The sequence below is a fragment of the Vulpes vulpes genome, unplaced genomic scaffold (genome assembly GCF_048418805.1).
Source record: "Vulpes vulpes isolate BD-2025 unplaced genomic scaffold, VulVul3 u000000677, whole genome shotgun sequence".
Taxonomy (NCBI): Eukaryota; Metazoa; Chordata; class Mammalia; order Carnivora; family Canidae; genus Vulpes; species Vulpes vulpes.
Genome location: NW_027325813.1, coordinates 246749 through 270874, shown reverse-complemented (window position 1 = coordinate 270874; position 24126 = coordinate 246749). Strand labels below are relative to the sequence as shown.

The window sequence follows — 24126 nt, the reverse complement described above, 5'->3', positions numbered from 1 at the left end:
TGCACACATACCCTGTTCCCCGGGATTTATGCAGGAAAGATGTAAAGAACACAAGTCCCACATGGAAAGTGTCCCAGTTCTGATAACTGGGTTTTGGCCTCATTCCCAACACCCCATCCCCACCTCGTGCCCCAGTTCTGGGAACCAGGTCCCTGACTTGTTCCCTGAGACCCAATCTGCCTGAGTCACTTGCCTAGACCCCCAGAGCGTTGCCTCCCTTGGGCCCTAGAGAGACAGGGAAGGAGAGAGGGAGGGACTCTGTTGTATTTCAGCCTGTCCCTGCTCCACAGTCTACCTGGATCCCTTTGACATGCTTGGCCTCTAGGCTAGACTCTTTGACAGTGTCAGGGTCTGCTACCCCCACCAACAGCTCCGCACCCACCCTACCCCTGGGAGGTCTTGATCTAATCCTCAGCCCTCCCTGTCCACACCATCTTAGGGACACGGCCTCCACCCTCCTGTTCCACCAATACTGTTACTGCTCATAGTGGGACGGTGTCCCCAGACAGCTAGGGGGTAATGCTAGGGGGTCAGTCGGGTCAAGGAGTCATGCCGGTAGGACAGGCCTTCCCAGATTTTTCCAAAGCTTCCCAAACTTTCCACCTAAGTGAACTCACCCCATGAAGACCAAGGGGTATAGCTGGAAGCAGCACTTGAAACAGGAAAATCAAATCTGAAGTCTACCGAGTTATCCTAAAACTTTGTGTGCTTTCTTCATTCTCCAAAATGAATCCAGATTTGTTTTAAAATATTGCTTTTAATTACTTAACACGGAGCAAAATTAAGCAGCCGGCAGATACACTTTGTTTATCCTCTCTTGCACTGATTTACTTACAAACACCCTCTCTCCCTCTGTCCCACTCAGCTGGCAATGTCCAACCCTGGTTTAATCCCCCCCATCCACCTGCTTCATGCCAGCACCTGCCCAGCCAAACACTGATGCAGAAAAGCACTGGGCTTTGATGTGTGTGGACTCTCATTTTAAATTCAGGGCCAGAGATCTCCAAGGGGAGTTTCTTCCTGCCCTGCAATCTTAGCACTTTCCTTGTGCGAGGGCTTGCTCTCCAAAATAGCTAAACATCAGACCCTCTGTCTCCTCAGACCCCCCTCCTCAGCGCCTTCCACCCCGCTTCCTACACCCTCAAGGGTGACCTTACTCCACAGCCCATTGTGGAAACAAAATGATCATCACCTCACCATACCTGTCTACAAACCTGCACATCCTCCGGCTGTCCTCCTGCCACTCAGAGCAAACCATCCCTGCTCCTATCATAGGCCCTTGTGTACTGGACTCCATACCCCTCACCTAGTCAAAAACATCCCTCCTGAGTTACCAACTTCCCCTTGTCTACTTTATCATTCGAACAGGCTTGCAATTATGCCCTCGTAGCTCCTCAAACCAAATTCCCCCACCCCAAGCCAATATGCCCCTCTAGGCCTCACTGTTTCTTTGCTCCTATCATTGTAAGATTTCTTGAAAAAGCAGGTGTGTCAGGGTCCCCAAGACCACCCTCAGGTTTGATGATTCACTAGAAGGACTCACAGGACTTAGAAAAGCTGTTCTTCTCATGATTACGATTTCTTGCAGTGAATAGATAACAGAGGGGAAAAGGCACCTTGAGCAGAGTCCAGGAGAGCCCAGGAGCAAGCTTCCAGGTGTTCCCTCCAGGGGAGAGGGAGTGTCACTGACAATACTTCATTCTCCCACTGAAGTATGACACCTGTACAGAAAAGGTACATCCAGGGAAGCGTACCCGAGCCTTGGTGTCCAGGGTTTGTACTTGGGAGTCAGTCACAGAGGCATGAAGCACCTGCATGAGCCTTAACTACTCACTCTCCAGCCTCCACATCCAGAGGTCAAACTGAAGCAGGTGTTTTCCATAAATCACTTTGTCAACATAAATTCTCTGATATACCCTTCAAGGTATGCAAAGACACCCTGATTAGGCAAGGTATTTGAAGGGCTCAGAAGTTATCTACCAGCCACTGATCAAAGGCCCAGTCCTTTCTTTGGAATGTGCAGGGTTTGAGCACCCTAAGCCGGTTGAGTTAACCCTTTACTGAACAGGGGGTCCATGGTCTTGGCCACTCCCTCCCTCTCATTCCCTCCCTCTTCAGCACCCACTCCACTCCTGCACCCACAGTTCACCGAGATCACACTTGTCAAGGCCAACAGTGACCTCCCCGTTACGAAACTTCATGGCCAGGCCTCTGTACTCATCTGAGCTGAGCTCCCATCGGCACTGACACAGAGTTAACCAGTCCTTCCTTCTCTTAAGATTTCCTTCTCTTGCCTTTCAAAACACAACCTTCCCCATTTTTTCTTCCATTTCACTGGTTTCATCTATAGCGCAATAAAAGCACAGATTCCTGGGCCTCACCCCTGGCATGTCTGAGACAGCAGGGCTGAGGTGCAGCCTGACATTCAGCATTTCTAACAAGTGCTAGGTGATGCTGTGGCCGCTGGTCCCTGGACCATGCTTTGAGAACCACTGCTTTACTTCACTGGCTGCTCCTTCTCAGACTCCTTCCGATTCCTCCTTATCTCCCCAGCCTCTAAATCTGCAGTAGCCCAGGCCACAGTCTTACATCTCTTTATTCTTTCTGTTTAGATACTCTCCCCAGTAAATCTCATCTAGGCTCATGGCTTTAGCTATCATCTGATGACTTTCAAACCAATGACCCAATGAATCCTTGCCTGATAGGAGCCTCAAAATTAATATATCCAAAACTCCTGATCCTTCTTGACTTCTGCCCCAGCCTTCTACTTAACAAATAGGTCCACCATCCACCAGTTGTTCAAATCAGAAAGGTAAGAATTATCATTGACTCCCCTCTTTCTCTTGCTCAACCATCTTCTGACTCTACCACTAACACAGGTTGGGTCTCCAGCCTGCTCACTCCTCTCCACGTCTGCAACCACTTTGTCCAAAGTATCATCTCTCAATTGTACTCCTGCAATGGCTTCTCCCAAAATCCATTCTGTAAACAATACCCAGAGTGATCGTATTGCAATCAAAATATTGTCATTTTTGGGACACCTGGGTGGCTCAGTGGTTGAGCATCTGCCTTCAGCTCAGGTCACGATCTCAGAGTCCTAGGATTGAGTCCCACATAGGGCTCCCGGCAGGGATCCTGCTTCTCTCTCTGTCTCTGCCTCCCTCTCTGTGTCTCTCACGAATAATTGAATAAAATATTTTTTAAAATATACTGTCATTTCCCTTCATAAAACTCTCCGAAGCTTGCCAGTACACTTGGAATGAAATCCATAGGCTCACCCTGATTTACAAAGCCCCGTGTGATCTGATCCCCTGCCTACCTCTCAGGTCTCATGCAGTAACTCTCTCCCTTTCTTCCATTATGCTCCGGGACACGCAGGCCTCCCTCTGTTCCCCAAGCATGCCAGATCAAGGGAGATTGCACATGTTCCCTCAGCCTAGAAGGCAGGCATCTTCCCCTAATTCTCAGGGGACTTACTGCTTCCTGTCAGTCAGGTCCCATCTTGTCATGTAACAATCGCAGATGTTTTGCTGACCCCTTAGCCTTAAATCACTGCCTGGTCACTCTTTGCCACTCACTGGGTCTTTTCCTCCAAGACCCCAGAGTTGGCAACTGAGCCCTACTGACTCATTCTGGACCTACACCTGCTGGGGTCAACTGCCCTATCATCCTCTTTAACTCTTTCCACAGTATGTACCTCTCTTTGGTAATGATCTTGTTTACCGACTTTTAGTTGTGGATCACCAGAGTGTCGGCCCCGTGAGAGAAGGGACTGTATTTGTCTTTTCCACCATGGGGTGTATCCAGCAGCTGGCAGAGTAGGGCTTATTATGTATTTGCTGAATACTAATAACTGATCTATATTAAGTCCTTACTATGCATCAGACATTCGCTGCTCTGATCACTTGACATATATTAGTTTATTTGACCCTGGGGGACAAGTACTGCTAGAAAACAGGCACAGAGAGATGAAGTGCTTGTCCAAGGTTATCCATCTGGGAAGTGGCAACACTGGGATTTTAATCCTGCCAGAACAATCACTCAAACGCTGCACTATATTATCATGATTTTTGGATTCCCCTTAACCCCTCGGAGATATCAAACACTGGTTTGAGAAACAAAGGCTGATATAGGAGGTTTCAATTGCAGATTAATTCTCCCACTAGAAAAACCAAACATCTGAAATATTCAAGGAAGGCATCAGAGAGGCATCAAGAGAGGTGAGATTTAACCAGATCCCATGGAGTTTCTGTTGAAGTTCAGAGGTGAACCTGACTTTGGAGCTACAGTTTTCTTCTTGAGGCACCTGCCTACTTATAACAAATGCCTAAGCTGAGCAAAGAGCAGTAGCTGAGTAGATGGTTAATTGGTCCAGGAAATTGTATTACAAATAGAGGTAAAGAGTCTAGCTAAAAATTGGAGGTCAAGTTAAGGGGCTCTAGGTAAATGACTCAGACTTTCAGCAAGACCCCAAGAGGTTATACTCTGAGATTAGGGTAAAATGGAAATATTGCAGCCCTCCCAAGACAGAACCCCAGCTTCCAATCCTCTCATTCACTGACTGAATTAAGGTGTCTGCTCTTTCACCAACATCTTGCCAAAACTAAAAGTAAATTCTCTCTGGAGGAAGGATAACAACATCATCCAAACTCACATTACATTTTCGTTACACAAGTTTGGCATCGTCAGACATATCTGGAAACAAAACTGAATGACTAAAAATCAAGAGGGAAAAATGTTTAAAGGCCAATAGACCTACGCATATGATAAAATTGCACAGAACTAAATACATACACACACTCGAGTACAAAGTAAAATTGGAAATCTGAGTAAGATTGTATCATGTCAATATCCTGGTTGTAATATTATCCTATAGTTTTGCAGGATGCTACCATTGGTGGTAAGTGGATAAAGGATGCATAAGATCTCTGTGTATTACTTCTTACAACATAATGTGAATCTATAATTATCTCAAAATTAAAAGTATAATTTTGGAAAGATCTCTTTAGGAGATCCATATGGTGGAGTTGTGAGACACAGACCTGAAAATAATTATGGTTAATATATTTAAGAATTTAGATGAAAAATAGAATTTCAACAGAGAACTGTAAATTATGAAAAATAATGAAATGAAAATTCCAGAGCTGAAAAATACATTAACTGAACTCATGAACTCAATAAATAAGTCTAACAACAGGTCAGGTGCATTTGAGGAAGGAATTGTGAACTCTATCAATAGAGATCTCAAAAGAAATGAGCCAGAGTAAAAACTGAGGGAAAAGAATAGAAAGTAAGGGTGGGGGGAAGCATAAGATTAATAAGGGACATTGTGGAAAGTTCTAGCAAGTAAGGAGCCCCAGAAGGGGAGAAATTAAATAAGGCAGAAAGAGTATTTAAATAAATAACGTCTGAAGATTTGCCCAAAACTGTTGAAAGACATGAAGCCAAGATTTAAGAATCTCAGGGAACACCAAGCATGAGAAATGCAAAGAAAACTACAACTAGAACTTTGATGGTGAAACAGTTGCAAAAATCAAAGACAAAAAGAAAATTTTTCCAAGATCCCACAGAAAAAAATGCATTACCTTCCTAAGGAGCAATGGCCAGAATACCTACCTACCTACCTAAGGAGCAATGGCCAGAATAACAATTAACTTCTCAATAGAAGGAATGGAAAAAGGAGGACAATAAAGTGATGATAGCTTCAAAGTGTTGAAATAACCACCCTTCTAGAATTCCCTATTCATTGAAAACTCTTCAAAAATAAAGATGGCATAGGGGTGCCTGCGTGCCTCAGTTGGCTAAGGATCTGACTCTTGATTTCAACTCAGGTCATGATCTCAGGGTCGTCAGATTGAACCCCACATTGCGCTGTGCACTTAGCAAAGTCTGCTTCTTTCCCTCTCCTTCTGCACTTTTCCCTGCACTGTCTCTCACCATCTCTCAAATAAATAAATAGATAAATAAATCTTTAAAAATGTGGCATAAAGATGTTTTCAGACAGAGAAAAAAGAGCATATTCATCGCCAATGGCTTTTGTTACCTACAGAGGTTCTTCAGAGGACAGACTAAAGGAAATCATTTATGGAGAGGGAAAATGGTCCTGAAAGGAAGCATGGAAATTCACACCAGGAAGGGTAAGCATATGGATAAATCTAAGTTAATACCAATCAAAAAACAAAAACAAAAATAATTATCTCCTGTGAGGTTTAAAATTCATGAGAACAACAGAATTATAGGTGAGATGAGGTAAATGCAGTTAAAATGTGTTAATTTCCTTGCATTGTCCTGGATGTAGTAAAAATGTTAATTTTATATTAGATTTTAATACACCTAGGGTTAATATTTTATTTTCCTGGGGTAATCACTAAAAGGGTTGTAAAAGAATATTTAACTAACAAGTTACAATCAAAGAAAAAATAGAATAATTAAAACAATTCAAAAGAAGGCTCAAAAAGGAAAGAAAAAGGATTACGAAAAGGGTGGGATACACAGAAAATGAATAATAAGTTGACTGATTTAAACCTAAATGTAATGTAAGTGGGTAATTACCTTGAATATTAAAAGGGAAATATTCAATAAAAATATTAATATTGTCAAACTGGTTATATGACAGGTTGAAATTTAAAAGATAGAAAAATATATACCATGCCAACACTAATTCAAAGGAAGTTGGTGTAGCTATACTTAGTTCAAACTAGTCTTTAAGATAAAAAGCACTGCTAGAGATAAAAGAGACATTTCATGATGATAAAGAGTCAATCCCTTAGAAAGATATAACAATCACAAATTTGGATTCATGTATTAACACAGCTTCATAACATACAAAATAAAAACAGACAAAACCAAAAGGAAAATTTGACAAATCTACAATTGTAGTGGGATATTGTAACACACCTCTCTCAGTAATTTATAAAGCTAGTACACAAAAAAAATCAGTATGAGTATAGAAAGTGTGAACAAAATGATTAACAAACTTGACCTAACAAAGCAACTACAGAATACTCTTTTCAATTACATGGTGAAAAAATTACCCAAACTGACTAAAGGAGGTAGAATAATGGTCCCCCACAGATGTCTATATCCTGATCCCCAGAACCTGGGAATATGCTATATCACATGGCAAGGGGAAATAAGATTGCAGATGGAATTAAGATTGCTAATCATATGACTAGGAGATAAGGAGATTAACCTGGATTATCTGGATAGACCTAATGGAATCACAAGATCCCTTAGATGTGAAAGGGAGGCTGAAGAGCCAGGTCAGAGGAATACGGAGTCTCTAGAAGTGGGAAAAGGTAAAGAACCAGTCTCATCTATAGCCTCAGGAAGAATGCAGCCCTGGGGACGCTTTGATGTTAGCCCAGTGAGACCCATATCAGAACTAAGGTAATAAATTTATGGAGTGCCTAGGGGGCTCAGTTAAGCGTCCAAGTCTTGATCCCAGGGTTGTGAGTTCACGCTCCACATTGGGTTCGACACTGGGCATGGAGCCCACTTTTAAAAAAAGATAATACATTTATGTTGTTTTAAGTCACTATTTTTCCAAACTCTATTACTCATAGCTGATCCAATTGCTAACTGATTCCAAGGTGTCCCCCATCAGCCATGTTAAACAGTAGGAGCAGGAGCAGCACAGGAAAGAGTGTAGCTGGAATATTGGCTGAATCTTAAGGATTGACAAGAGCTGAGTCTGAAGAAGTAGGGTGAGATCCTGTCACCCCATTCGTTCACTCATACATCCATTCATGAAACATTTACTAAGCACCTACTCCCTGCTAGATCCTGTGTGTAACACAGGGCTGTAGAGATGATTAGGACAAGGTTCTCGCTCTCCAAGAGCTCACAGGGGAAGAAAGAAGTAAACCATGAAGAAGAGCAATGACAGGAGTAGGCACCAGAGATGGGAGCACAGAGATCTGGTTGCCAGTGATGGAATCTCAAGAAGTACAACTTAGACCAAAAGTATATGGGCTCATATAGCCAAAAGGAGGAGGGTCAGAGGGAGAATGTAGCCAAGAGGATGTGAGCAAAGGCAAGGTAACAAACAGCTTAGAAAGTGTGGAGAGCCATGAGAACTGGTGTAGCTGGGGTACAGAACACTGGGGAAGGAGCAGTAAGAAGAGATGGAGGCACCCATGGGCCACACCATGGGGGAGCCTCAAATGGCGGGTCATGACATCTGACGTCCCCTGACAGGTTATGGGGAACTGTGGAGAAAGGGAAGGAGTTGTTAAAGACAGGAACGCAATGGTGAAATTTAGGTTTTAGAAGCATCATGTTGACTGCGGCATGGAGGATGGATTGGAGAAGGCCAAGACTGCAGTCAGGGAGTCCCTTTAGGAAGTCCCTTTCAATAATACAGATGAGATCATAGTGCTGTGTACATGGGGGTGCCGTGAAGATAGCCAGGAAAGGCTGTAATCAGGACATAGTTAGGAGTCAGAATCAGGAGGCTTGTGATTGACTTGAGGTGGGCGATGGCAGGGGGCAGTAAGTATGAAAGACACGATTCTCTGGTTTCTGATGGAAGCACCTTGGTGGTGCCATTTATTGAGATGAAGGATACAGGGGGAGTGAGTTGGAAAGAGATGATCGAGCAGCCCGGGTGGCTCAGCGGTTTGGCATCCGCCTTCGGCCCTGGGCCTGATCCTGGAGACCCGGGATTGAGTCCCACATCGGGCTCCCTGCATGGAACCTGCTTCTATCTCTCTCTGTGTCTGTCATGAATAAATAAACAAAATCTTTAAAAAAAAAAAAAAAGAAAGAAAGAGACGATCAATTCATATTGGGGCACGTTAACTTTGAAGGGCTTCTGTGACATTCTGGTGGAGATAGCCAGGAGCAGTTGGGTATTTAGGTCTGGAGCTCCAGTAAGAAGCCCAACCGGGAAAGAGAAATACAAGAACCATCAGAATCTATAACATTGGACAACGGAACCGTGGGAGTAGATGAGATCCCCAAAGGACACGGCCATGGCTTAAGGCAGCAATTCTCAACAAAATATGTGTGGGGTGGCATAACTCCCTGGGAGGGTTTGGAATCACCAGAGGGGCTTTTCCAAAGCACCAGCCCTCAATTTCAGTAAATATCCTAGGAAGTGTGACCAAGGGAAACTCTTGCCGATGAAGATGTGACCTAGGGTAAGAAGAAATTTGAGACCCTTGGTAAGATGGAAATAGAGTCAAGGTGGGCACAGAGAGTAAAGGAAAAGGAAGCCAGAAAGAAGAGATGTTTGGGGTGATCCAAGAGAATGAGGTGCCCCAGATGATAAAGCAGTGACTCTCAACTGTGATTGTGCACCAGGGACACTTGTGAAAAATAACAGATTCCTGCCCTTCACTATTCTGATGCCATGGAGCCCTGGAATCCGCATTGTAAAGAGTTCTGTGGGCACTATTTCTGGGGTAGAGAATTTCATGAAGACAGGTGTGGTCCATAGGCTTACACCAGCAGAGGGAATGGGTCCAGCAAGATAAAGATCTGTTGGATTCCGCCCTTCAGGAGGTCACCGGTAACCATGGAAGAGGTAATTTCGGTGGTGGCAGTGTGGGTGTGGAAGCCAGATTGCAGTGGGCTGAAGACCGAATAGGAGGTGAGAAAGAGAAGACAGCAAACGTGGACCCCTTTTAGAAGTTTGGATGAGAGGCGGAGGCGAGAGCTTCATCCCCCTCAAAGGCCAACTTCCATCTCCTGGAGAAACTTGGCAAAGAGGATTGGGGAAATCTGGAGGCTGAGTCAGACATTCCATGGACCTTCAGAATGCACCAGGAAGGCGATTCGGGAAATGGGCAAGGGCCAAGCACACCTCAAGCTGCCAAGTCTCAAAACCAAATCCACTGTGCCCTCCTTCTCTCTACCCACCCCAAGGCCATTCCACCATATTCACCGCCCAAGTGATCTTTCCATGACTCAGATATGACCATCCTTCTGCTCTACTTGAAACTGTCCAACAGCTACTATCCCCACTCTCACCCAAGAGAACACCGGGAACACTCCCAGGGAATAGCCAAGTCCCCAAAGTTGGCATTCAAAACCCTTCTGACCTTTGTGATCCCTACTTCCCTCTGTTTCTTCACCCCCATCCTCTTCACTGTCACCTCCCACTGTACCACATTCACCCTAAACCCAGGCTTCATGGAGTCAGTCAATGGCAGTTCCCTGGTGACCTGTGCTGTCCCACCCTCATTACCCAACCAGTCCTCTTAGGCACAGCAAGCTCAAGCACCCCCTCCTCTGAGAGTTAGTCACTCCCTCCTTGGAGAGAACCAGCACCTTGCCCACACCTGTACCAAAGTACAGGTAGAATGGTCTCTCTCTCTCTGTCTCTAACATTTTATTTATTTATGAGAGACAGAGAGAGAGGTGCAGAGACGCAGGCAGAGGGAGAAGCAGGCTCCCTGAGGGAAGCCCCATGCAGGACTCAATCCCAGGACCCCGGGGGTCACGACCTGAGCGGAAGGCAGATGCTCAACCATTGAGCCCCCCAGGTAGAATAGCCTTCTGTGTCTATTTGTTGACACAGCTGTCCCTTCCCAGGACTGTGTCTTCTCTGAATGACCAGCATCTGGCCAGGGCTGAATTCCCAGTAAGCGCCAGTGAGTATGAAGTGGGGTTTCACCTGAAGTACCCATCAGGATAAAGTAAATGTTTAAATCATGGAGTCACACCACAGACCCTTTGATCCACCAATTCAATACTTGGATCTGAAGATTCTTTTCTTTCCCCCTTTCCCTTCTCCCTAGATTTACTAATACTTTCGGATTAATTTTCCCTCCTAAAGGGAAGAAAAGGCAGGCTCGGGGCACCGTGTCTTTAGATGGTACAAGGTCTCCCGTGGATTAGGAGGTCATAGGAGGGTGTGCCCCAGGGGAGAGAGCGCCTGGTCCCATCTCAGGGAGTTTTCTTTCCTTTCACACTTTAACTCTTTGAACCTTAGTGTAGATGGGGTTACGAATACCATTACCTTAAAAAAAACTGTGGTAAGAATCAGGTGAAATACTCACTGCAAAGCCTCGGGATTTGTTGTTGTTGTTGTTGTTGTTTTTAAGCCTAGTTTTTGTAGTGCTAGTCGTTACTAGGCTTTTGAGATCCTAATAAAGTAGTATCTTAGTGTCAAGACACCAACAAATTGTGATTTCAAGTGGCTAACAGAAGCGCTCAAGGTAACACCGCCCTCCAAAGTTTGTCTCTCTAAAAGGCCCACTCCCGCACCCCCGGCCCCTCAGGCCCACTCAAGACGACTAAGACTGAAGCCCCGCCTCCCCGGCCTCCAGCCACGCCCCCTCCCGTACAAGCTGTACGTTGTAGGGGTCTTTACCATTGATTGACGTTTGCATTCACCAATAAAAAGTGAAATCCCCGTCAACGTCCGGTGAGGGGGCAGGACTTCCTTGTTGTTGCTAAGACACTCTTGTTTCGCTCCTTGACAACCCTGGCGGGGGTGCGCTAGCTGCGGCCCCGGCTCCGGCCCCCGCGGGAGCAGGTGAGGCCCCGGGGCGCGGCGGGCAGCCGGGCGGGGAGGGCCGGCCCGAGTCGGGGCCGGGAGGCGTCGCGGGGCGGGTGGGGCCTTGCCCTCCGCGGAGGCCCCACCTCAGTCTCCCGCCTGCTGGTCCCCAGCCCCGGCTCCTCCCAACCCCCACCCTCCCATTTCGGAGACCGATTCGCTGTGGCGACTCCGCGGGCAGCTCCTTCCCTCACACACTCGAAGCCCCGGCCCGCCGCGCGGTGCCCCAGCCTCCCTGACCCGAGCTCCCCACCCCACCCCACCAAGACCTTGATTCCCCCAACGTTTCGCGAAATAATCCCCCCACTCCCGCGGCTGGATGGGTGGTCGCGCTCGTCTTGGCCCAGACTGCTTGACTCGGACAGTTGGTGACGTGCGGGGACTCCAGGCTGGTCATTTCCTTCTTTGGGCCTCAGTTTCCCCATCTGTAAACAGAAGTCGGATTGAATAATCTCTAAGGCCTCTTGGACTCTGACGTCCTAGAATGTGATTCTTGATCCAGCGATAGGCTTCCGTGAGGATGTGCTGCCCACGGAAGTTACCGGGTGCAGTGAACAGAACTTGGCAGACCTGATTTGGATGCCCAATTACAGGGCCTTAGGGAGCTACCTGACCTCCCTGGGCTCCAGGCTGAGGATATATAAAATCAGGATGCGTTAGGCTATCTCCTTGGGGAATTCTGAGGGTAATAGGAATTGAAGTATGAGGAGTCCAGTCCACGGGAGGTTTAGTATTTGTTACTTCACTTCCTTTGTCTCTTACTTCCTTGGTTCTTCTGGCTCTGAGAAGTGTCACCAGCTCCCTTAGTGTCAGCCGTCATTTCTTCATGTGACCCTTGAATCCAGGCCTCCTGCTCTGATTTTTCTCCTGGGCTTCCTTGGTTAGGGATGCTTCGGGGTGGGGGTGGGGGTGAGGGTAGGGTGTGATGTATTGCCGCCGTGGTTGGACTCAGTAGCTTCCGTTCGTGCCTGACAATCCGTGATTTGGTAGTTACCTACTCCTGACAAGACACCTCCATTTGCATGTCTCACCAGCAACTTAAACTCAGTTTTAAAATCAAACTGGCCCACTTCTTTACCTGTCCATCTGTTCTGACTTGCCGTCTTTCTCAGTCACGTGGCCACTGTGCCTCACTCTGCCATTGCCCATCCCACTCAGGCAGTTGTCAAGTTGCTTTGATTCTGCGTCCTCAAGGACCTCACATCTCCATTCCTGAAGCTACCATCCTGGCTCAAGTCTTTAAGTCTTGAGTGCCTGTCACCTGAGCCAGGGCCGTAGCTTCCTGACTGGTGTCCCTACCTCCAGTTTTTTTCTGGGTTTACCCAGCCCACCAGAGTAGTTGCCTGAAAACAATGCAATGTCACCAAACCCCAAGAGACCTCCAAAGGGCTTCTCATTCCCCACAAGGTTAGGTATTAGAGCCCTTCTAATACTTCTATACTTCAGCAACCCAACCCCAGTATTTATTCTCCAGGCTTTTTTCTCCTGTGTCAGGCTCTGTCCTCGAGCCAAATTTGACCACTGGACCTTCCAGAAAATGCTTTGAGCTTTCTGCTTTGATATCACTGTGTTTGTTCATCTCTCTACCCTGGTCCACTTGCCAGGATTCCCACTCAAATGCTGCCTATGCCACCAAGATGTGTCTGCTCTCCTCTCCTCTGCCCCTTCTAGAACTCGCCTCCTCCCTTTCTCTGCACCTGCCTTGTGGCATGTACTGCTTTCTGCCGTGAACCATGGTTAGTTCCTTGTATATGTGTGTTGGTCTCTCAGATTATAAGCTCCTTGAAAGCAGACACCGTCTCTTGCTTATAGTGGAGTCGTTGAAAAGGCATCATCTTGAAGACCTATATACCTGAGGGAGTCTTAGCTCCTCCCATTTATTAGCCGGCTAGAAAGTCACTTCCTTTTCTTAGCCACCGTGGTCATCAGAAAAGTAGGGATGATAGTGCCTGTCTAACAGAGTTATTGGGGAGGGGGGAACGTAAGTAAGATCCTGGATGTAGAACACCTATCCTGTTGCCTTGCTCAAGGTCAGTGTCCCATAAATAGTGGATGGATTTAATAGGTCTGCTCCTTTCCCAGGGAGCAAATGAAATATAATTTAATCACAATGTAGATATCTGTTGGGCTTTTGCCATGTGCCAGACACTGGTCTCTGTGCTCTGGGACATCTACAGGAGAATAGATAAGGTCTTTCAGCCTCAGGTGATTGTCTGGACTCAACACGCTGCTAAGTCGTGACTGGTTGTGAGATGTCACCGGTAATTAGTAATTGTGAATGATAAAAATAAATAATGAGTGCTAACTCCAATTTATTTCTGTAATAATGTCATTCGTAGTCCCTTACGTTCAAATCTGTTCTCTTGAGTGGGAAAGGGGGGGGTGGGAAACTGCGTAATCCACTGTCTGTGGGAAGCATCTGTTCTTGTGTAGAGCTAATAGCTATGATGGTTTTGACTTTTTGCTATACTTTGCATATTGACAAAAATGTTTGGGATTTCATCCAGATTTGGGTATGTTGGTGAGAGGGTACCACGTGAGTCAGTATTGCTTATTGTATTAGGTTACGCATAAAGAAAATGTCTTGATCTCTTCATCTGTCTTCCCCCCTCCTCCAGCATAGTCTAAGGCACAGCAGAAGTGTTCAGTGGACCTCAGAAAATGAGAAAAAATAAGGGCAGTGTTAAAAACAACACCACCAGCACCAACCTCCTGTGTGTGTGTATGTATGCACGTGAGCGCACATGTGTGTGTGAAAGGTAACTGTCTTTTCTGAGGACTGTCTTTTATTCTGCAACCATTTCCTCCCAACTCTTAAAACCTTCCTTTATAGTAGATGATGTGTTCAATTCTCTTGCTTAGCATAACTTAAAAATGCAATCCTGCGTTTGTTCCCCCCTTTCTAAACTGATCTATGAAATCCATAGATGAAATCCCTGTTGCCTCCTAACCTCACCATCATCTTGGATGAATGCTCCCAGGCCCTTAGATTTCTTTCTCCTTCCTTTGCCAGCTTTGCTCTGTGTTTGCCAGAAGGCAGAGGGTAGACGTGGCCAGCAAAGGCATAAGGATAACCAAGGTACACAAGTGTGGATCCCAGATATGGCTAGGCACTTCTTAGACAGGTGGCTGGACTGGGATGCTGAGAATTGAAACTATTTGCGTTTCTGTCTGTCTCCGACTTGCTTATGGCCGGGAAAAAGGCATAGAAGATAGAATGAGAAGAGTAGGTATGGGTTTGGATCCTGGCTCCGTCATGGCTGGCTGTGTTCCCTTTGGCCAGCCCCAAAACCTCTCTGAGCCCCAAGTGCCTTATCTGAGAACGAGAAGTGGATGCTGCCCTCACAGGTGGTTATGGGGAAAAATGAAACAATGAATGAAAACCCAGTGTACCTACACCGCTAGCGCTGGCCACAGCTTGTTCTACAGAATTTTCTGGTGACTTTTGTCCATCCATGCTACTATTGTGGTTTGTAGAGTGACCACTCAGTAAGTATTGGTTTGGCTGAATGTTTAGATGTTTAGTTGAACTAGTATATGAAGAAAGAAGTTGCAGGTCCCCCTCCTACTGTACCAGCAACAAGAGCTGACATTTACCGTGAGGTAGTCTATGCTTCATCCCAATTTCCAGATGAGATGTGAATCCGGAGCTGCCTGTGGAACCTGCACCCAATAACCGCCATGTCCTGCTCTGAGTGTGGCCTGCCATCTCTCAGATCCTGATGGTTACTGGGGGTACCCCGAACTCCACAGGCCAGGAGTGTTCTGGGCATTGAGCAGCTGGGGGCACCTTCAGAGGACTAGCAGACACTTCGGGCCTCATTTCCCAGAATCCTTCATTTCTCCTCCCAACCCTCTCACATCCCCTAACCCCCTTAAGCATTCTTCCAAAGCAAAATAATACATGACGACTGAGGTCAGTGTCACAAAAGAACAGGGCACAGAAAGCGAAGGGCCACTGGCTTTTTCAAGGTGATGATAGGAAGGGCCCTGTCTGTGCCCCCCGTTGCCTAGGAGAAGCCTCTCAGCAGACACAGGCGAGGCTGTGTAAAGCACGCAGAGAGGCCCTCAGGCGTGGAGGAGAGCAAGGGGCCAGAGGGCACGACTGCCACCAGCCTTGCGCACAAGGACATCTCGGGACTGGTACCCAGCAGATTCAAGGACCTTGGCCGTGGGCACACTTACATTATTAAAGGGCTCTCTTTTAGGCCTGATGCGACTTCTTTCTGGCCTGGAGCTGTCAGGCACACACGTTTGCACGGAAGATTGATAAGGTTATTAAAAACTCTGGGGCGGCTATTTTTGGTAGCGTTCTTCCAGCTGGGTTTTAAATTGCGGCTGGATGACTATAGCTGCACTATAATGATACAGCATCATAAAAGATTCTCCTACCTTTCTGTATTTGGAAGCGCATCATCTTTAACTGTTCCTTTTTATTCTGCAAGTCTCTTCCCTTTTGGATCCCCAGAAGTATGGATAGTGATTAGGAAAAGCCATTTGCAATCATGGTCCTTAATATAAACGTGTTTGAATGATGTTGATAAAGTCCTGGCTAACGGCAGGGCGGTAGTAAGAGCAGCACAGTGAGAAAAGTGCATGGGGCTTTGCAGTTTCCAAATACTTATATGCCTATAATTGATGCTCGACCCGGATCTCTAAGAACGAGAAGATGGGTTTATCCCATTTCACAGAGGTGGAAACCAAGGCTCAGGTTCAGTTACTTGCCCAAGACTACAAAGTAAGGAAGAGACCAGAATTCATTTTGCCTAGAGAACAGGCATTCAAGCCTAAATACTCTGCTTCCTGGTTCCCCACTCGCACCTGCCCCCCCATATATACCTGTCCCAGTGGCTTTTACCCCTTCGTTCCTGAAGAATGACTTTGGTAATACCTCTGACCTCTGAGTCCTGTTTCATTCAAGATTCCATACACTGAAGCAGAATCCAAGCAGCCGCAGCCCTGCCCTTCCTAAGGGCCTGCACGTGCACACTTGCCTCGATCCCCTCCCAGGCCACTCCAGGCCGGCACACGTGAGCCCTGAGAATAAATTGGATCAAATTGAAATATTTAGGTGGAAGAGGCCCCTGCAGCTGCTGAGGACTCAGTGTTCATCATTTTAAGCCGAAAATCTTGGCAAGTCAGCAAACCCTAAAGCCCTTTGCCTTTGGTCATTGCCATGGCCACCACCTCTGTGACACCTTGATAACGTGGAGAATGCAGCAAGCAAGTGGCCTTTGTGAAAGCCAGGAGGACAGGATGGAATTGGAGATGGGTCTTAACATTCATGAGCAAAGACCAAACAATTCACTGAATTTTGTGAACTAAGAAATGAGGAGGAGGAAGTACAGTGAGGTGGTGCCTGGTCATTTGCCAGCTTCCACATAGAAACAGAAGTTGCTAATATCTGAGTGCTCCACATGTCCAGAATTGATGAGATAAGAGGAGCCGTCTGTCCACTGGCAATCAGAAAATACCAGTGTTGCGTGGTAGCAGAGTCGGTGGCAGGCTTCCAACCTTGTTCGATGGAGCCCACCAAATGGGGTGGCGCAGAAGGCTTCCAAGACATCAGAGAGTGGGCAAAAATTGAGAGCATGGCCCAGAAGAACATAGAAAGCTCAGCACTTGGCCACACAAGGGCGGAGTTCACGTTAGAACATGGTCACCAACTGGTCAGACATCAAATGTGCTGGGGTCACAGGAACCATGCTGGTGGTGGCTCCCGTGTGTTGGCGCTGTGAGGAGGGCCCACCCAGAGTCAAAGCGCAGGTCTGCAGCTCACTAGCAAGACTTCAGGCTGACCAAGTAGCAGCTTCAGGCCTCCATTTGTACAGGCCTCCCCTGTGGGGTCACTGCAGTAGTAGAGTGCTAGGGACTGGACACCTAGCAGGTGTCACCTGTCATCACTGCCCGTGAATTACTCTGCTAGTATCTTCCAGCTTTGGTGACTGTGCCATGAAAACAAACCTAATTGGAAATGTGAGACATACTGGAGCAACATTACCGGGTTGTATTTGTCCAGCATAGATGGTTAAATGGGGCTGACTGCACGGTGGTTTGTACGCATTCTTCTGAAGTGAAGAAGTCTTTGAGTTCTAGGATAAATTGAATTGTAGAATAAAGAAAAACACCAGGATTTCTAGCAATGCTCCCAGACATTTAGGATCTAGGCTCATCTCTTTAGGAAAAGTCCCATCTGTTATTACATAACTAGATCTGGAAAGAAAAGAATCCAAAAATATGTATTAGGCTTTATAACTTTCTGTTCATATGCACACACGTCTCATGTATGTAGCCACGTGCTGGGCAGTGTGTTAGGCGCTTTACATACAGTGTCTCATCTGATCTCTTCCAGCCCCAAGAGAGATGTGACCACCCCTGTGTTACTGATGAGGCATCTGAGGCCCAAGGCCACGTGGCTGGTGAACAGTAGAACCAGCACAGACACCCAGGCCTTATACCTTCTGGACCAGCCAGACAGGACAGGGAGCCCTGAGCTGGGAGCCTGGCCTGCCCAGGAGGACCGGAGCTGCTCCCATTCCTTCCTCAGATCGGGGACCTGTGGAAGGAGGCACCTGCTTGTCCATAAGCCCAGGATTGTCGCTCTTGACCTTGACATTTAACTTTCTCACCATGTGTGCTAGGAAATAAGGACCAGGTACATTAGAGCGCCTGGAGAGTTGCTGCACTTGGTACTTGCGAGCTCAAGGCTCCATCCTCGGCCTGGCCCGCAGTCAGTATTTGTCTTGATAATGACAGTGTGGGCTTATAGCAGCATACCAGTGTGTTCTTAACCACCGGGTCCCAGCAGCTCGTGTTGACTCATCCTCCTGTCTGCAGACTTGCTGGCCATTTGGAAAAGGATGTGGAGGAGTTAAGACGGGGAGGTGTCACATTGTCGGTGAGACATTTCTAATTTGTGATGTATAGGTTTAAAGCCAACTCTTTCTCCTGGTTTTTCCTGTTTTCTACAGCACCCCTTGAGGAAAGACATTTTCTGCTCCCACCCAGTTGGCAGGGCCTGCTTCCCGAATCTCCCAGGCGTGTCGTAACTGCCAGTGCCAGCACCTCCTGAGAGCCCCACTCCCTCCTTCCAGGGGTCACAGTGGAAGGATCATGGGAGAGACAGAAGGGAAGAAAGAGGAGGCTGATTATAAGCGACTGCAGACCTTCCCTCTGGTCAGGGTAAGCCCCAGGGGAGGGCGGCAGGGCCACACAGCCTCGGAGTGAGGCAAGGAGCTGGTTCCCCACATGACAGCGGAAGAAGAAAGGCAAGGGCTCCGTGGGCTCTGATCTAGAGGTCAACAGCACTTCATTCCGTCATCCATTCATTCATTCAACAAGTCTTTACTTAGGCCACCTACCACGCATTGGGCACTGTTCTAGGCACTGTGGATGTAGCCGGGAACAAGACAGAGCCTAGGCCACGTGAAAGAGAGGCTTAAGGAACATAATTCCAGTCCTTAGTGCTTTAAAGAAAAATAAAGCAGGTGTATGGGGCTAGAGAGTAGAGGTTAGCTTCTGGAAAGAGTTCTCTGATCAGAGACGTGAATAAAGTTGGGGAGATAGCCTTGCAGATGTCTGCGGAAAAACATTCCAAGCAGGAGAAACGGCGAGCACAGAAAACCCAAGTTGGGAGTGAGCTCTGTGTTTTGGAGGAACAGAAAGAAGGCCGGTGGCTGGATCAGAGTGCTGAGATGGGTGGCAGGACATGAGGGTCAGTGACAGCGGGCCAGATCTCACAGGTGCGCCAGCCACTATGACAGATGTGGTGAGGAGCGTGGATTCTATCCTGAGTTCAAAGGTGAACAGTGGATGTTTTATTTATTTATTTTTTTAAAGATTTTATTTATTTATTCATGAGAGACACAGGGAGAGAGAGAGGCAGAGACACAGGCAGAGGGAGAAGCAGGCTCCATGCAGGGAGCCCGACGTGGGACTCGATCCCAGGTCTCCAGGATCACGCCCTGGGCTGAAGGTGGCACTAAACCACTGAGCCGCCCGGGCTGCCCACCGTGGATGTTTTAAACAGAGGAGTAATGTGACCGACCCGTTTGGTTTTTAAAAGATCACTCCAGGGATCCCTGGGTGGCGCAGCGGTTTAGCGCCTGCCTTTGGCCCAGGGCCGATCCTGGAGACCCGGGATCGAATCCCACATCGGGCTCCCGGTGCATGGAGCCTGCTTCTCCCTCTGCCTGTGTCTCTGCCTCTCTCTCTCTCTGTGACTATCCTACATAAAAAAATAATAATAAAAAAAATAAATAAAAGATCACTCCAGCTGTTGTAAGGAGAATGGGTTTTAGGGGACCAGAGTGGAAAGGGGGAGACCAATGAGGATGCTACTGCAGGGGCCCAGAGAGATGAGGGGGTGACTGGGTCGAGGTCATGGAGTGGAGGTGGACATGGTCACAGTCAGGTCGAGGCAGTAGAACTCACTGGCGCATTGGGAGCCAAGTACGAGGGCCCGCGATAGTCAAGCTAACTCCCGAGCTTAGATGAGAAATTGGTGTCAATTACAAGAGTAGGAAGATGGAGGAAGAGTAGGTTTGTGGGGAAAATCGAGTTCTCTTTTAAACATCTTAGTGAGCTTGTCAAGTAGACAGCTGGACATAGGAGTCTGGAGCCAAAAAAAAAAAAAAAAAGGTTATAGCTGGGAATGTGGGAACCCTCCCCATGTAGAAGATACACAAATCCACAGGATAGGGTGGGATCTCCTAGAGGCGAGATTGCTGGGGAAGAGAGGGGGTGGAGACGAAGCCCAGGATCCTCCCGCGGTCAGGAGGAGGAGGGGGATCCAGCATAGTAGATGAGAGAACAGCCAGAGGCAGGAAAAACCAGGACTGGCAAGAGCAGCCAAGCTGTCTCTTCACACTTTTGAGGTGAGATCCAGCTGTGCTCTGGGGCCGCTTATAAGCTATTTCTGTAACCGGCATCCCCTCCTGCCTGGGCTAGCCTCCTTCCCCATGTCTGCTGGCTGGAATGTGATGCTGATGAAGCTTCATGCCCTTGCAGAGGGGCCTGGGCATTAGAGCCCACTTGGTTCTACTGGATTCCGTGCCCTCTGTCCCCCAGCCACACACCCCGAGTCAGGAAATGGGTCACTCTCTGGGCTCTGCCCAGGGCTGTGCCAGGGCAGCTACCCAGTGTCCATGCCTTAAGCTTGGGACAGAGAGGCCAGCCCAGAAGACCAGGTCACGGGCTAAGCCTCTCTCTGTTTGTCCCCCTGCCCTGTCTCTAGCATTCGGACATGCCAGAGGAGATGCGAGTGGAGACCATGGAGCTATGTGTCACGGCCTGTGAGAAATTCTCCAACAACAACGAGGTATTGCCATCGGTACAGGCGGCCTCTTGTGCCTTTGGTGACCCCCGTGGGTGAATCAAGTGGCCCCAGTCCGCACATCCAGCTCCAGAGAGTTTTACTGGGACCTGGCTAGCACCTTTGGAAGCATTGAAAGCCCAAGGAAGGCCGGCAAGGGAAGAGGCTGGTGCTGTCTCCAGGCACTGGTCTGCTGGTCATGCCCAGCCCCAGAGGGCTCTCCGTAATGCCCTGCCTGGGGTCCCCGTCTCAGAAGTCCTGCTGAATAGGGTACCTTTCCCCTTGGCTCCATCCCAGTGGAGAACAGCGCCTGGCCAGGCATTCATTCATATATCCATTCATCCATTCAGACAAGATGTGAGACACCATCTCTCGTGCCAGTCACTGTTCTGGGTGCTGGGGGTACGGCCAGTCGGCATTGACACAGGAACACCCTTCATCAATCTGGGGATGAGTGAGAAAGTATCATGGCAGCCAGTGGGGAGGCAGCCCCCGGCCCATGAGAGCTTGGGCCTCAGGCCAGCCAGGCCCAGGTTCACATGCTGTCCGCAGCCTTCCAAGCTCTTTAACCTTGGACAAACCCCTTCTCGTCTCTGAGCCCCGGTGTCCTGGTCTGTAATGGGGAGTCAGATGCTGCATCCTCCCTAGGCACTCGTGAGGATGTGTGCCAAGGTGGTGCGGGCACAGTGCTGGTGCTAGCACACACCTGAGCGTGGGACTGCCCCCCCAAGGCGGGCTCCTCTGCCCCTCCCTAGACATTGTGCCATAAGAAGCTTCTTGAAAGAACCAGCACAGGAAGGAGTGGGGGCTGTTGCCATAACTGAGGGAAGGAGTCTGCCTTCTCTTCTCAGAGCCCCTAAACCCATTAGGGAAAAGCCCTTCTGTGCCCTGAAGGGAAAGCCGACACCTCGAAGTGAGGATGGTCGCATACAATCCCATACAATCCGCAAGGTGCTCTTAGGCTCTCAGGTTGTCAGGGACAACCCGCCTGGAGCACCCTGGCTGTGCTGACACCAAAAACAAGCCGTAAGGGGCAGAGCCAGAGCTCAGACCCAGAGCTCTGTCTGCAGACCTGTGTCTGCTTTCCCGCCCTCACCACTGTCTTCCTGACTGGTGGGGTCATGTCTGTTCTTCTGTCCCTGTGTTATAGCCCCTGGCAGGGGTGGGGGTGCAGCCAGGGTGGAAACCTTTCCTGCAGGTTCCAAAGCAGAACAGCAGCAGGGCCACAGGCTCCTCTCTTGCCAAGACTTCTGCTTCCCAGAGAGGAGGTTGACTTGTGCCTCCTCCTCCCCCCTGATGAGTGTCCTCTCCATTCCAGAGCGCTGCCAAGATGATCAAGGAGACCATGGACAAGAAGTTCGGCTCCTCCTGGCACGTGGTCATCGGCGAGGGCTTTGGGTTTGAGATCACACATGAGGTGAAGAACCTCCTCTACTTGTACTTCGGGGGGACCCTGGCTGTGTGTGTCTGGAAGTGCTCCTGACACTGTCCCCAGCCCTGCCCCAGTCCCCTGCAGGGCCTCTTCCCTCCATCTGTCAGGGGACGGGGAACAGCCCCGGGCAGGTCCTGGTTTTTCAAAGGAGAGTCTGGGGTCTTTCCTTTCACCCTTTCATACCTGTGTGTGAGCGTGTGGACATCTTTCCCCAGGCTCCCAGCGTGTGAAGGGGAGGGGAGGGCAGGCTGTGGTCTCGATGCAGGGGAGGGTGGGAAATGTGACAGGGTAGGAGGGCGGGGAGCTGGAGCTTTTGTCACAAGGACATGCCAGCCCCACCTTGCTGGGGGGCTGCCCTCCCCTTGCCTCCCCCGGAGCCCCCGGCCCTCCCACCCCCAGCACTGCTGGCAGGTGTTCGCTGTCCTTGTCTTTAGTGGCCATACGCGGGATGGCCCCAGGAGGAGCCTGTCCTCTCAAGGAGGCAGCTTCTCCCCTTGTCCTCTGGAGAAGTGGTGACCACCCAGAAGCCCCTTCCCAATCTGACCCCAGGCTGAACAAACCACTGCATCTCATTGGACCAATAGCTCCAGAGTCCCCGGCTTTGGCATGAGGAACAAGCAGCCTCTCCCTTGTGCTCCCCTCCCTTCCCAGCCGCCAGGCCGTGAACCTTTTGTACCGCCTCCACCCATGCACTTGGTAACCCGTGGCAGAGGGTGTGGGTGTCACTGAGCCTCCGGCGAGGCTCCCGGGCCAGGAGTGCACTCACCATGAGGCCTGTTTCGGCAGGGAATCCTGGCCTGCCAGCTACTTCTCATCAGGGACCGCATGCTAATTTGTACTTCTTATCTCTGCTGGGTTTTCTATATTCTTTTTTGAGCGTGGGGAGAAGGGTTTTAGTAGAAGGGTGAATCCTATTTTACACAGCGGTCTTATTTATATAAATGTCTTGGTTTTTACAATTAAAGTGACCAAAAATGGACCTTGACCTACAGCCTCCTGAGGTTTGGGGAGGTTGGGCTCGGGATTCTCAGGCTGTGGTGGGTCCTAGGAGCCCAGAGAGTCTTCTGGCTGTATAGGGAGGCTACTAGAACATTGTCAGGCACAGCCCCGATCACCCCAGCCCTGCCCCCTCACTATCACGGCCCAGCTGGGGGGCGGGTTGCATGCTGTTGCTGGGGACACAGGGACACTGATTGAGACACCCTCCATGGCCAGACTGAGCCGCCCTGAAGACATTTTCAGTGTCACATCATGAAGTCATAACTGTTGAGTGGCAGGCCCCAGGCACAGGGCCACAGAGATGGGAAAGCGCAGACCCTGCCCTCGGTGAGCTCACCAGAGGAAGTAGTCCGGAGCAACACCTGAACCCAGTTGTTTCAACAGGACGGGGAAAGGGATGCGACCAAAGATGAGCCAGGGCCGGCCAGGAAGAGGAAGGATCACCTCCGCACCCAGCACAGGGACGGAGGGTGTGAGGGGCCTCTGGAGGCTGAGGGCTTTCCTGGGACGGGGGTGGGCTGCCCCAGGCCCAAGGCAGAAGGGATTTGAGGATGAGGGGGGCACACTGTGGGACTGTGAAGCCCCCTCGGCTCGGGGCTGGCCCCTGAATTCAGGTCTCAGACCCTCAGTTGCTGGCCTGCAAGGGGCTGGAGCAGTCTGCCCTTCGCAGCCTTCGGGACCCCCGGGGATGGCCCACCAAGGACACTCAGGCCTGGGAGTCTCGGCCCCCGGGCCAGGAGTGCACCCACCACGAGGCCTGTGCCCAGGCTGTAACAGATCTGTCGTTGCACGGGCAGGATGGTGTGGCTTCGGGTGGCTCAGGTATGCTCACACAGGCCTGTGCGGCCGGGCAGGGAGATGGGTACTGGTGGGTCA

General features: G+C 49.1%; 1 protein-coding gene across 1 annotated transcript; it reads left to right on the top strand.

Moving 5' to 3' along the window:
* The first annotated feature begins 11373 nt into the window (after positions 1–11373).
* Positions 11374–23236, top strand: DNAL4 (dynein axonemal light chain 4). Its single transcript, XM_025984229.2, has 4 exons — positions 11374–11485; positions 18478–18688; positions 20742–20825; positions 22138–23236. The coding sequence occupies exons 2-4, from the start codon at positions 18620–18622 to the stop codon at positions 22300–22302; spliced, it is 318 nt and encodes a 105-aa protein (XP_025840014.1). The 5' UTR covers positions 11374–11485; positions 18478–18619; the 3' UTR covers positions 22303–23236.
* The last annotated feature ends 890 nt before the right edge of the window (positions 23237–24126 follow it).

Coding starts and splice junctions, on each gene's coding strand:
- DNAL4 (XM_025984229.2), top strand. CDS start 18,620: ATGGGAGAGACAGAAGGGAAGAAAGAGGAGGCTGATTATAAGCGACTG. Junction 18,689..20,741: donor AGACCTTCCCTCTGGTCAGG/GTAAGCCCCAGG, acceptor CCCTGTCTCTAG/CATTCGGACATGCCAGAGGA. Junction 20,826..22,137: donor AATTCTCCAACAACAACGAG/GTATTGCCATCG, acceptor TCTCCATTCCAG/AGCGCTGCCAAGATGATCAA.